This window comes from Panulirus ornatus, chromosome 47, assembly GCF_036320965.1.
Source record: "Panulirus ornatus isolate Po-2019 chromosome 47, ASM3632096v1, whole genome shotgun sequence".
Lineage (NCBI taxonomy): Eukaryota > Metazoa > Arthropoda > Malacostraca > Decapoda > Palinuridae > Panulirus > Panulirus ornatus.
Window position 1 is genome coordinate 15134343 of NC_092270.1, and position 12974 is coordinate 15147316.

The window sequence follows — 12974 nt, forward strand, 5'->3', positions numbered from 1 at the left end:
GTTTAAATTCCATAAATCTAGAAATTACCCCTCGATCCATGGGCCGGATAATTGAATTCATCTTGGGAGGAAGAAAATTGACTTCCACATGCTATGGATGATGAGAAGCATTATCCAGCACCAATAGGGAGGAAGAAAATTGACTTCCTCATCCTATGGATGACCAGGAGCATTATCCAGCACCAATAAAGTTTGCTGCTTGAAGGATTCTCACAGTACTACTGTACAGTTGGGTCAGAATAATAAAAGACCACTGCAGGAACAAAGTACTTGTCACCCATGTCTTTTTGTTTTCATGTCACATGGCAAGCAGTTGCTCTTTTGACCAGCTGTTAAGTGCATGTGGCTTGTGGGTTTTGTGACAGGTACATGAACATAGACTTTAGTTTAAAGTTCCTCGTCTAATTGCCACCAACGTGAACAAGTTTGAAAAAGTAAGTTTTTCATGTCTGTTTAAAGAAAAAAAGTTATACAAGACCTTTTTGTTGAGATATGTTTGAATACACAAACACAATTTTTGTAAATGTACAGTATTTCAATTTTAGAATATTGTAGCATGCTTGATTTGTATGAGTCTTTTACCTCAATTTACTAATGAAAACTTTTCTTACAGTACTTGATAAAAGTGAATGAAATCAAGACTAAAAAGGGAGTAGAATTTCTTCAAAAGCTTGTGGAGTACTACCATGCTTATTGCAAGTAAGTTAATAAGTTGATGATATGTAAGTAGATTTTTCATATTTTAGATACTGTGTTGATAAGCTTTTAAGTTATATCATAATAAAGAACTTGCTTCTAAATGTGACAAAAAAGACAGCAAAGACTTATGAAGTGTCACATATGTGTGAAAAGTTCATTCTTTAATCTTTTATTGGACTATCTGTGTGAGGAAACAAAGCTTAAGTTTTTCTCTTACTGTGAGGCCTTGAGTTATTATACTTCAAGTTATGACCTTTCAGAACTACTACATTTTAGCATTTTGGAATTAGGGTGCTATTTAGTACTGATTTTCAACACTTTGCCGTTGTTTACACAGATTGGAAGAACAAAAATGTCTTATGAAAGTATTTTTAATGTATAGAGGAATATTTTTTGTAAGGATAGAATATATCACCATACTTTGTATCCCTGGGGATAGGGGAGAAAGAATAATTCCCACGTATTCTATTTGTGTCGTAGAAGGCGGCTAAAAGGGGAGGGAGCAGGGGGCAGGAAATCCTCCCCTTCCATTTTTAATTTTCCAAAAGAAGGAACAGAGAAGGGACAAGTGAGGAAATTTTCTTTAAGGCTCAATCCTCTATTCTTAATGCTACCCAGCTAGTGCAGAAAATGGCGAATATGTAAAAGAAAAAAAAGAAAGTTGAGGAATTTACGTACTTATGAATATTTGGAACATCACTGTAAAATATCATTTTATTTGAATCCCACTCCTAAAGAAGTACAAAGAGCTCAATGAGAAAATCAAGAGGAGAGCAACAAAGATATTACCAAAATTAAGAGAGCAAGGCTACAGAGAAAGGCTGGTGGCTTGAATGTACTCATCTTGGAACAGAGAAGACTGAGTGAGGTGTGACCTGACTACATTCTTTTAGTTTTTAAAGAGATTGACAAAGTGGACAGTGAACACTTCTTTGAGAGATGTATCAACAGTGCAACAACAGGATATAACATTAAATTAAGTGAGAAAGTTATGAATAAAAGGGAAAGCAATACATTTATTGTATATTAGAAATACTTGGAAAAACAGATGGATTTTGAGTGACATTTATGGACCTGGAGAAGGGATATGGTAGGGTGGATATAGATGCTTTGTGGAAGGTCTCAAGAGTATATGGTATGGGAATTAAGCTACTAGAAGCAGTGAGAAGCTTTTAACAAGGGTGTAAGGTATGTGTATGAGTAGAAAGTGAGGAGAGTGATTGGTTCATAGTGAAGGTTGGTCTGCAGCAGGGGTGTGTGATGTCTTCATGGTTGTTTGATTTGTTTATGTATGGGACAGGGAGGTAAATGCAAAAGTTTTGGAGAGAGGGGCGAGTATTCAGTCTGTTGGGGATGAGAAGGCCTGGTAAGTGAGTCAGTTGTTTGCCGATGATACAGCTGTGGTGGCTGATTCGAGTGAGAAACAGCAGAAGTTGGTGACTGAGTTTGGAAAAGTATGTGAAAGGAAAAAATTGAGAGTAAATGTGAATAATGGAAAGGTTATTAGGTTCAGTAGAGTTGAGGGACAAGTTAGTTGGGATTTGAGTTTGAATAGAGAAAATTTGGAGGAAGTGAAGTGTTTTAGATATCTGGGAGCTGACTTAGCAGTGAATGGAACCATGAAAGTGGAAGCGAGTCATAGGAAAGGAACCATGGAAGTGGAAGCAAGTCATAGGGTGGGGGAGGGGGCAAAGGTTCTGGGAGCGATGAAGAATGTGTGGAACGAGAGAATGTTATCTCGGAGAGCAAAAATGGGTATGTTTGAAGGAATAGTAGTTCCAACAATGTTATATGGTTGTATGGAGGAGGGTGGATGTGTTGGAAATGAAATGTTTTTTGACATTATGTGGTGTGAGGTGGCTTGATCTAGTAAGTAATGAAAGGGTAAGAGAGACGTGGGAAAATAAAAAGTGTGGTTGAGGGAACGGAAGAGGTTGTGTTGAAATGGTTTAGACGTATGGACAGAAGGAGTGAGAAAAGATTGACAAAGAAGATATATGTGTCAGAGTTGGAGGGAATAAGAAGTGGAGACCAAATTGGAGGTGGGAGGATGGAGTGAAAAAGATTTTAAGGGATCGGGGCCTGAACGTACATGAGGGTGAGACGCGTGCAAGGAATAGAGTGAATTGGAATGATGTGGTATACCAGGGTTGACTGTCTGTCAATGGACTGAACCAAGGCGTGTGAAGTGTCAGGGATAAACCATGGAAAGGTCTGTAGGGCCTAGATGTGGAAAGGGAGCTGTAATTTCGGTGCATTACACATGACAGCTAGAGACTGAGTGTGAGCGAATGTGGCCTTTTTTTTTTGTTTCTTTTCCTGGCGTTACCTTGTTGGAGGGGGGGATGCTGTTTCCTGTGTGGCGGGGTGGCGACAGGAATGGATGAAGGCAGCAAGTATGAATATCTACATGTGTATATGGTTTGTCTCTGTATGTGTATGTTGAAATGTATTTTTTTTTTTTTTTTTGCTTTGTCGCTGTCTCCCGTGTTTGCGAGGTAGCGCAAGGAAACAGACGAAAGAAATGGCCCAACCCACCCCCATACACAATGTATATACATACACATCCACACACGCAAATATACATACCTATACATCTCAATGTACACTTATATATCCACACACAGACACATACATATATACCCATGCACACAATTCACACTGTCTGCCTTTATTCATTCCCATCGTCACCTCGCCACACATGGAATACCATCCCCCTCCCCCCTCATGTGTGCGAGGTAGCACTAGGAAAAGACAACAAAGGCCCCATTCGTTCACACTCAGTCTCTAGGTGTCATGCAATAATGCCCGAAACCACAGCTCCCTTTCCACATCCAGGCCCCACACAACTTTCCATGGTTTACCCCAGACGCTTCACATGCCCTGATTCAATCCACTGACAGCACGTCAACTCCGGTATACCACATCGATCCAATTCACTCTATTCCTTGCCCGCCTTTCACCCTCCTGCATGTTCAGGCCCCGATCACACAAAATCTTTTTCACTCCATCTTTCCACCTCCAATTTGGTCTCCCACTTCTCCCCTTTCCCTCCACCTCCGACACATATATCCTCTTGGTCAATCTTTCCTCACTCATTCTCTCCATGTGCCCAAACCACTTCAAAACACCCTCTTCTGCTCTCTCAACCACGCTCTTTTTATTTCCACACATCTCTCTTACCCTTACATTACTTACTCGATCAAACCACCTCACACCACACATTGTCCTCAAACATCTCATTTCCAGCACATCCATCCTCCTGCGCACAACTCTATCCATAGCCCACACCTCGCAACCATACAACATTGTTGGAACTACTATTCCTTCAAACATACCCATTTTTGCTTTCCGAGATAATGTTCTCGACTTCCACACATTCTTCAAGGCTCCAAGGATTTTCGCCCCCTCCCTCACCCTATGATTCACTTCCGCTTCCATGGTTCCATCCGCTGCCAGATCCACTCCCAGATATCTAAAACACTTTACTTCCTCCAGGTTTTCTCCATTCAAACTTACCTCCCAGTTGACTTGACCCTCAACCCTACTGTACCTAATAACCTTGCTCTTATTCACATTTACTCTTAGCTTTCTCCTTTCACACACTTTACCAAACTCAGTCACCAGCTTCTGCAGTTTCTCACATGAATCAGCCACCAGCGCTGTATCATCAGTGAACAACAACTGAAATGTATATGTATGTATATATATGCGTGTATGGTCGTTTTATGTATATATATGTGTATTTGAGTGGTTGGGCCATTCTTCGTCTGTTTCCTTGTGCTACCTCACGGACATGGGAAACAGTGATTAAGTATAATAGATAATTAAGAAAATATATGAATATGTGTTTATGAGTGGATGGGCCATTCTTCATCTGTTTCGTGGCATTACCTTGTTCACGAGGGAAGCAGTGATTATGTATAATAATGATAATGATAATTAGTGGATGGGTCTTTCTTTGCCTGTATCCTGGTGCTACCTCGCTGATGTGGGAAACAGCGATCAAGTATAATGATAATGATAGATATTATTATTAGTGAAGGGCGCTAATGGGGAGGTGATATCAAGTAGTGGTGATGTGAGAAGGAGATGGAGTGAGTATTTTGAAGGTTTGTTGAATGTGTTTGATGATAGAGTGGCAGATATAGTGTGTTTTGGTTGAGGTGGTGTGCAAATTGAGAGGGTTAGGGAAAATGATTTGGTAAACAGAGAAGAGGTAGTAAAAGCTTTGTGGAAGATGAAAGCCGGCAAGGCAGCGGGTTTGGATGGTATTGCAGTGGAATTTATTAAAACAGGGGGTGACTGTATTGTTGACTGGTTGGTAAGGTTATTTAAAGTATGTATGACTCATGGTGAGGTGCCTGAGGATTGGCGGCATGCTTGCATAGTGCCATTGTACAAAGGCAAAGGGGATAAGAGTGAGTGCTCAAATTACAGAGGTATAAGTTTGTTGAGTATTCCTGGTAAATTATATGGGAGGGTATTGATTGAGAGGGTGAAGGCATGTACAGAGCATCAGATTGGGGAAGAGCAGTGTGGTTTCAGAAGTGGTAGAGGATGTGTGGATCAGATGTTTGCTTTGAAGAATGTATGAGAAATACTTAGAAAAGCAAATGGATTTGTATGTAGCATTTATGGATCTGGAGAAGGCATATGATAAGAGTTGATAGAGATGCTCTGTGGAAGGTATTAAGAATATATGGTGTGGGAGGCAAGTTGTTAGAAGCAGTGAAAAGTTTTTATCGAGGATGTAAGGCATGTGTACGTGTAGGAAGAGAGGAAAGTGATTGGTTCTCAGTGAATGTAGGTTTGCGGCAGGGGTGTGTGATGTCTCCATGGTTGTTTAATTTGTTTATGGATAGGGTTGTTAGGGAGGTGAATGCAAGAGTTTTGGAAAGAGGGGCAAGTATGAAGTCTGTTGTGGATGAGAGAGCTTGGGAAGTGAGTCAGTTGTTGTTCGTTGATGATACAGCGCTGGTGGCTGATTCATGTGAGAAACTGCAGAAGCTGGTGACTGAGTTTGGTAAAGTGTGTGGAAGAAGAAAGTTAAGAGTAAATGTGAATAAGGGCAAGGTTATTAGGTATAGTAGGGTTGAGGGTCAAGTCAATTGGGAGGTAAGTTTGAATGGAGAAAAACTGGAGGAAGTAAAGTGTTTTAGATATCTGGGAGTGGATCTGGCAGCGGATGGAACCATGGAAGCGGAAGTGAATCATAGGGTGGGGGAGGGGGCGAAAATCCTGGGAGCCTTGAAGAATGTGTGGAAGTTGAGAACATTATCTCGGAAAGCAAAAATGGGTATGTTTGAAGGAAAAGTGGTTCCAACAATGTTGTATGGTTGCGAGGCGTGGGCTATGGATAGAGTTGTGCGCAGGAGGGTGGATGTGCTGGAAATGAGATGTTTGGGGACAATGTGTGGTGTGAGGTGGTTTGATCGAGTAAGTACTGTAAGGGTGAGAGAGATGTGTGGAAATAAAAAGAGCGTGGTTGAGAGAGCAGAAGAGGGTGTTTTGAAATGGTTTGGGCACATGGAGAGAATGAGTGAGGAAAGATTGACCAAGAGGATATATGTGTCGGAGTTGGAGGGAACGAGGAGAAGTGGGAGACCAAATTGGAGATGGAAAGATGGAGTGAAAAAGATTTTGAGTGATCGGGGCCTGAACATGCAGGAGGGTGAAAGGGGGGCAAGGAATAGAGTGAATTGGATCGATGTGGTATACCGGGGTTGACGTGCTGTCAATGGATTGAATCAGGGCATGTGAAGCGTCTGGGGTAAACCATGGAAAGTTGTGTGGGGCCTGGATGTGGAAAGGGAGCTGTGGTTTCGGGCATTATTGCATGACAGCTAGAGACTGAGTGTGAACTAATGGGGCCTTTGTTGTCTTTTCCTAGCACTACCTCACACATATGAGTGGGGAGGGGGATGGTATTCCATGTGTGGCGAAGTGGTGATGGGAATGAATAAAGGCAGACAGTGTGAATTGTGTGCATGGGTATAAAGGTATTTGTCTTTGTGTGTATATATATGTGTACATTAAGATGTATATGTATGTATATTTGCGTGTGTGGACGTGTATGTATATACATGTGTATGGGGGTGGGTTGGGCCATTTCTTTTGTCTGTTTCCTTGCACTACCTCGCAAACGTGGGAGACAGCGACAAAGCAAAATGATAAAAGAATGATAAAAATTATTACCTCGATCACCACTTCCTGCATTAGCAAGGTAGCACCAGGAAACTGATAAAGAACTGCCCATGCATATGCACACATATATACATATATGCACATATGCATATATACACATATGTATATATACACATATACTTATCAGCATATGCACATACATACATACATACACTGACATATATACATATATACACATGTACATATTCACACTTGCTTGCCCTCATCAGTTCTTGGTGCCACCCCACCCCACAGAAAATAGCATTGCCACCCCCTGCATCAGCAAAGTAGCGCCAGGAAACATGAAAAAAGGCCACATCCGCTCACACTCATTCTCTAGCTGTCATGTGTAATGCACTGAAACCACAGCTACCTATCCACATCCAGCCCCACAGACATTTCTAAGATTTAGCCTGGACATTTTACATGCCCTTGTTCACTCCATTGACAGCACATTGACCCCGGTATACCACATCGCAGAAAGAACACTGACTAACCACTGGGTATTTTGAAATGGTCAGTTATTGTACTTGAATATTAAATGCTTTTTTTTAGTTGTATGTATTTTGATGAATCAAGTGAAATAGAATTATCGCCATCACCAATACAGGCTAAAGTTTTCAACTTATCCAAAAATAAAATCCTCATTAGAACCATACCTTCCATTTACTTTGCTATGTGAATCAGTTACGAAAATAAGTAAACGAATTTAAATTACTTATCTTTAACCAGGTATTTTGAAGAGGGCATGAAAACATGGGCCCACTTTGGATCTTATGTGAGTGAGCTAAGTGAAAAACTACGTGATGTACGTCACAGGCAGGAAGAGGAGCGTCGTCATTTATTAGCCACTAGAAAAATAATCAGCAATTCATTGTCTGCAGAAGTAAAACCTGAAGTGAGTTGTTGTATTTTCACTGTTTTGACTGTGTAACCTGAAGGTAAAAATCTATTTTTAAGGCTAATTTGTGCACCATTGATCATATGTAGAATAAGTTTTAAAGGAACTGTGAGCAGCAAACATGAAGTGTCATGATAACTGCTGAAAGAAGGCTATGATATCATTGTGATATTTTACATTATTGATAAGCACTACATTGATGTCTTAATTTGGCTATAAACCCTTTCATTGTGCACTCTTTCTGAAATGTTAGTTGCCCTTTGTGCAAAAAAAGAAATACCCTTAGATCACCTCTGTCATACATTATTGTACAAATACTCGAAATAGCCATATACCTTTCTGAGTATTGATGTGGAGTGTGAGGAAGAGTGTAATGGATGGCAGCATAGATCCTCCTTATTTTATTTATGATATTTATATGTTTTTTTCAAGGTGTGATTTCATTGTCCATACACCTAAACACTTTATACTCTTTGTGGTTTTTATAGCAAGTATGATTTCGCATCCCAATCATATATTTATTTATTATTTATTTATTTTGCTTTGTCACTGTCCCCTGCGTTTGCGAGGTAGCGCAAGGAAACAAATGAAAGAATGGCCCAACCCACCCACATACACATGTATATACATACATGTCCACACACACAAATATACATACCTATACATCTCAATGTATACATATATATACACACACAGAGACATATGCATATATACACATGTACATAATTCATACTGTCTGCCTTTATTCATTCCCATCGCCACCCCGCCACACATGAAATAACAACCCCCTCCCCCTCTCATGTGCGCGAGGTAGCCAAGGAAACGACAACAAAGGCCACATTCGTGCACACTCAGTCTCTAGCTGTCATGTAATATATCCTATATATAATATTTTTTTTATTTTTTTTTTATTTTGCTTTGTCGCTGTCTCCCGCATTTGCAAGTTAGCGCAAGGAAACAGACGAAAGAAATGGCCTAACCCACCCCCATACACTTGTATATACATACACGTCCACACATGCAAATATACATAGTCATACAACTCAATGTACACATATATATACACACTCAGACACATACATATATACACATGCACACAATTCACACTGTCTGCCTTTATTCATTCCCATCGCCACCTCGCCACACATGGAATAACATCCCCCTCCCCCTCATGTGTGCGAGGTAGTGCTAGGAAAAGACAACAAAGGCCTCATTCATTCACACTCAGTCTCTAGCTGTCATGCAATAATGCCCAAAACCACAGTTCCCTTTCCACATCCAGGCCCCACACAACTTTCCATGGTTTACCCCAGACGCTTCACATGCCTTGGCTCAATCCATTGACAGCACGTCGACCCCGGTATACCACATCGATCCAATTCACTCTATTCCTTGCCCGCCTTTCACCCTCCTTTGTTCAGGCCCCGATCACTCAAAATCTTTTTCATTCCATCTTTCCACCTCCAATTTGGTCTCCCACTTCTCCTCATTCCCTCCACCTCCGACACATATATCCTCTTGGTCAATCTTTCCTCACTCATTCTCTCCATCTGACCAAACCATTTCAAAACACCCTCTTCTGCTCTCTGAACCACGCTCTTTTTATTTCCACACATCTCTCTTACCCTTACATTACTTACTCGATCAATCCACCTCACACCACATATTGTCCTCAAACATCTCATTTCCAGCACATCCACCCTCCTGCGCACAACTCTATCCATAGCCCACGGCTCGCAACCATACAACATTGTTGGAACCACTATTCCTTCAAACATACCCATTTTTGCTTTCCGAGATAATGTTCTCGACTTCCACACATTCTTCAAGGCTCCCAGGATTTTCGCCCCCTCCCCCACCCTATGATTCACTTCCGCTTCCATGGTTCCATCCGCTGCCAGATCCACTCCCAGATATCTAAAACACTTTACTTCCTCCAGTTTTTCTCCATCCAAACTTACCTCCCAGTTGACTTGACCCTCAACCCTACTCTACCTAATAACTTTGCTCTTATTCACATTTACTCTTAACTTTCTTCTTTCACACACTTTACCAAACTCAGTCACCAGCTTCTGCAGTTTCTCACATGAATCAGCCACCAGCGCTGTATCATCAGCGAACAACAACTGACTCACTTCCAAAGCTCTCTCATCCCCAACAGACTTCATACTTGCCCCTCTTTCCAAAACTCTTGCATTCACCTCCCTAAGAACCCCATCCATAAACAAATTAAACAACCATGGAGACATCACACACCCCTGCCGCAAATCTACATTTACTGAGAACCAATCACTTTCCTCTCTTCCTACATGTACACATGCCTTACATCCTTGATAAAAACTTTTCACTGCTTCTAACAACTTGCCTCCCGCACCATATATTCTTAGTACCTTCCACAGAGCATCTCTATCAACTCTTATCATATGCCTTCTCCAGATCCATAAATGCTACATACAAATCCATATGCTTTTCTAAGTGTTTCTCACATACATTCTTCAAAGCAAACACGTGATCCACACATCCTCTACCACTTCTGAAACCACACTGCTCTTCCCCAATCTGGTGCTCTGTACCTGCCTTCACCCGCTCAATCAGTACCCTCCCATATAATTTACCAGGAATACTCAACAAACTTATACCTCTGTAATTTGAGCACTCACTCTTATCCCCCTTGCCTTTGTACAATGGCACTATGCACGCATTCCGCCAATCCTCAGGCACCTCACCATGAACCACACATACATTGAATAACCTTACCAACTAGTCAACAATACAGTCACCCCCTTTTTTGATAAATTCCACTGCAATACCATCCAAACCTGCTGCCTTGCTGGCTTTCATCTTCCGCAAAGCCTTTACTACCTCTTCTCTGTTTACCAAATCATTTTCCCTAACCCTCTCACTTTGCACACCACCTTGACCAAAACACCTTATATCTGCCACTCTATCATCAAACACATTCAACAAACCTTCAAAATACTCACTTCATCTCCTTCTCACATCACTACTACTTGTTATCACCTCCCTATTAGCCCCCTTCACTGAACTTCCCATTTGCTCCCTTGTTTTACGCACTTTATTTACCTCCTTCCAGAACATCTTTTTATTCTCCCTGAAATTTAATGATACTCTCTGACCCCAACTCTCATTTGCCCTCTTTTTCACCTCTTGCACCTTTCTCTTGACCTCCTGTCTCTTTCTTTTATACATCTCCCACTCATTTGCATTTTTTCCTTGCAAAAATCGTCAAAATGCCTCTCTCTTCTCTTTCACTAATAATCTTACTTCTTCATTTTTTACATATTACAATTTTGTTTTTACATTCTATTTGTATTATTTACATATTTACTTATCATGTACCCTTCTTTGCACAACCTCAACCATAGCTCATGCCTCCCATTGATACAGCATTAGGATTACTATACCTTCAAACATACCCATTTTCATCCTTCCATAAAATGATTTCTCTTTCCAAACGTTCCTCAATGCTCCCAGAACCTCTTCCCCCCTTGCCCACCCTATGACTTGCTTGCACTTCAGTGGTCTCATTCACTGTACGTCTATTCCCAGATGGCTCAAACAATTCAGTTCTTCCATATTTTCTCCAGCCTAACTCACTACCCAACTAACACGTCCGTCTTTCCTGCTAAATTAGTTACCTTGCTTTTATTCATATCTACTCTCAACTTCCTCCTTTCGCACACACTCCCAGACTCAGATGCCAAGTCTGCAGTTAGTCACTCAAATCTGCTTAAGAATTGTGTCATCAGCAAACAACAGATGTCATATTTCTCTGGCCCCTTCATCCCTTCCTGACTTTAAATTCTCTCTCTTTCCAGGATCCTTGCATTTACCTTCTTCCCCACCTGAATCCATCAGCAAATGTGACATCACGCTACTCTTTTCCAAGCACCTCCAGTTCTTTCCTGAGTTTCATTAGTTTCTACCATCCTTCCTGATTATGACTTCAATACCTGGAATTATTTACAATGACTTTTTCATCCAGACTGTTGTTGCATTTCATAAAAGCATAAATTTTTATGTATTTAAGGAATAAACCATTTATTTTTTTTGTTGTATGGATTAGGATATTTATCTTTATGATCTTATATCATCAGGGTGGAGTAGCACCTCCAGTGTATCACCTTCATAGAGCACAAGGCAACAAAATTCATGGCACAACCAAGAGTGGCTATCTATCCAAGAAGTCTGAAGGTATGTTGGGCACGTTTCAATATAGTTTAAGGTCTTCACTTACACATAATTATTGGTTAATATAAAACTATATGTAGAATTCTTCAGCAGATGCTTGATTAGTTGGGCCTTATTGTTGCAGCCTTACCATCTGTTTATGGGGATCCCAGTGCATTTAGATAGTCCACCATGGCCCCTAAGCAGTCCCAAAGATATCAGAGACAAGAAATATTGAAGCTTTGTTTGTGCTGAGCTGGTAATGGGCAGTCAGGTATTCAGTATTTGATGTCTTCAGTGGGATGGCAAGAGCAATACCTGGAGGATTTGTATGTAGGGTCTATTTTTCATTTTTGATGATAGAGTGGCAGATATAGGGTGTTTTGGTCGAGGTGGTGTTCAAAGTGAGAGGGTCAGGGAAAATGATTTGGTAAACAGAGAAGAGGTAGTAAAAGCTTTGCGGAAGATGAAAGCCGGCAAGGCACCAGGTTTGGATGGTATTGCAGTGGAATTTATTATAAAAGGGGGTGACTGTATTGTTGACTGGTTGGTAAGGTTATTTAATGTATGTATGACTCATGGTGAGGTGCCTGAGGATTGGCAGAATGATTGCATAGTGCCATTGTACAAAGGCAAAGGGGATAAGAGTGAGTGCTCAAATTACAGAGGTATAAGTTTGTTGAGTATTCCTGGTAAATTATATGGGAGGGTATTGATTGAGAGGGTGAAGGCATGTACAGAGCATCAGATTGGGGAAGAGCAGTGTGGTTTCAGAAGTGGTAGAGGATGTGTGGATCAGGTGTTTGCTTTGAAGAATGTATGTGAGAAATACTTAGAAAAGCAAATGGATTTGTATGTAGCATTTATGGATCTGGAGAAGGCATATGATAGAGTTGATAGAGATGCTCTGTGGAAGGTATTAAGAATATATGGTGTGGGAGGCAAGTTGTTAGAAGCAGTGAAAAGTTTTTATCGAGGATGTAAGGCATGTGTATAT

The 12974-nt window shown here is 40.9% G+C and overlaps 1 protein-coding gene across 1 annotated transcript in view; it reads left to right on the plus strand.

The window, feature by feature from the left end:
• Positions 1 to 554: 554 nt before the first annotated feature.
• LOC139763721 (arfGAP with SH3 domain, ANK repeat and PH domain-containing protein-like) overlaps positions 555 to 12974 on the plus strand; it is a 97164-nt gene continuing 84744 nt past the window's right edge. The window contains exons 1-3 of the mRNA XM_071690043.1: positions 555 to 699; positions 7618 to 7783; positions 11905 to 12001. Coding sequence (XP_071546144.1) covers positions 7634 to 7783; positions 11905 to 12001 — 247 coding nt within the window. The 5' untranslated portion in view covers positions 555 to 699; positions 7618 to 7633. The remainder of the gene's footprint in view (positions 700 to 7617; positions 7784 to 11904; positions 12002 to 12974) is intronic.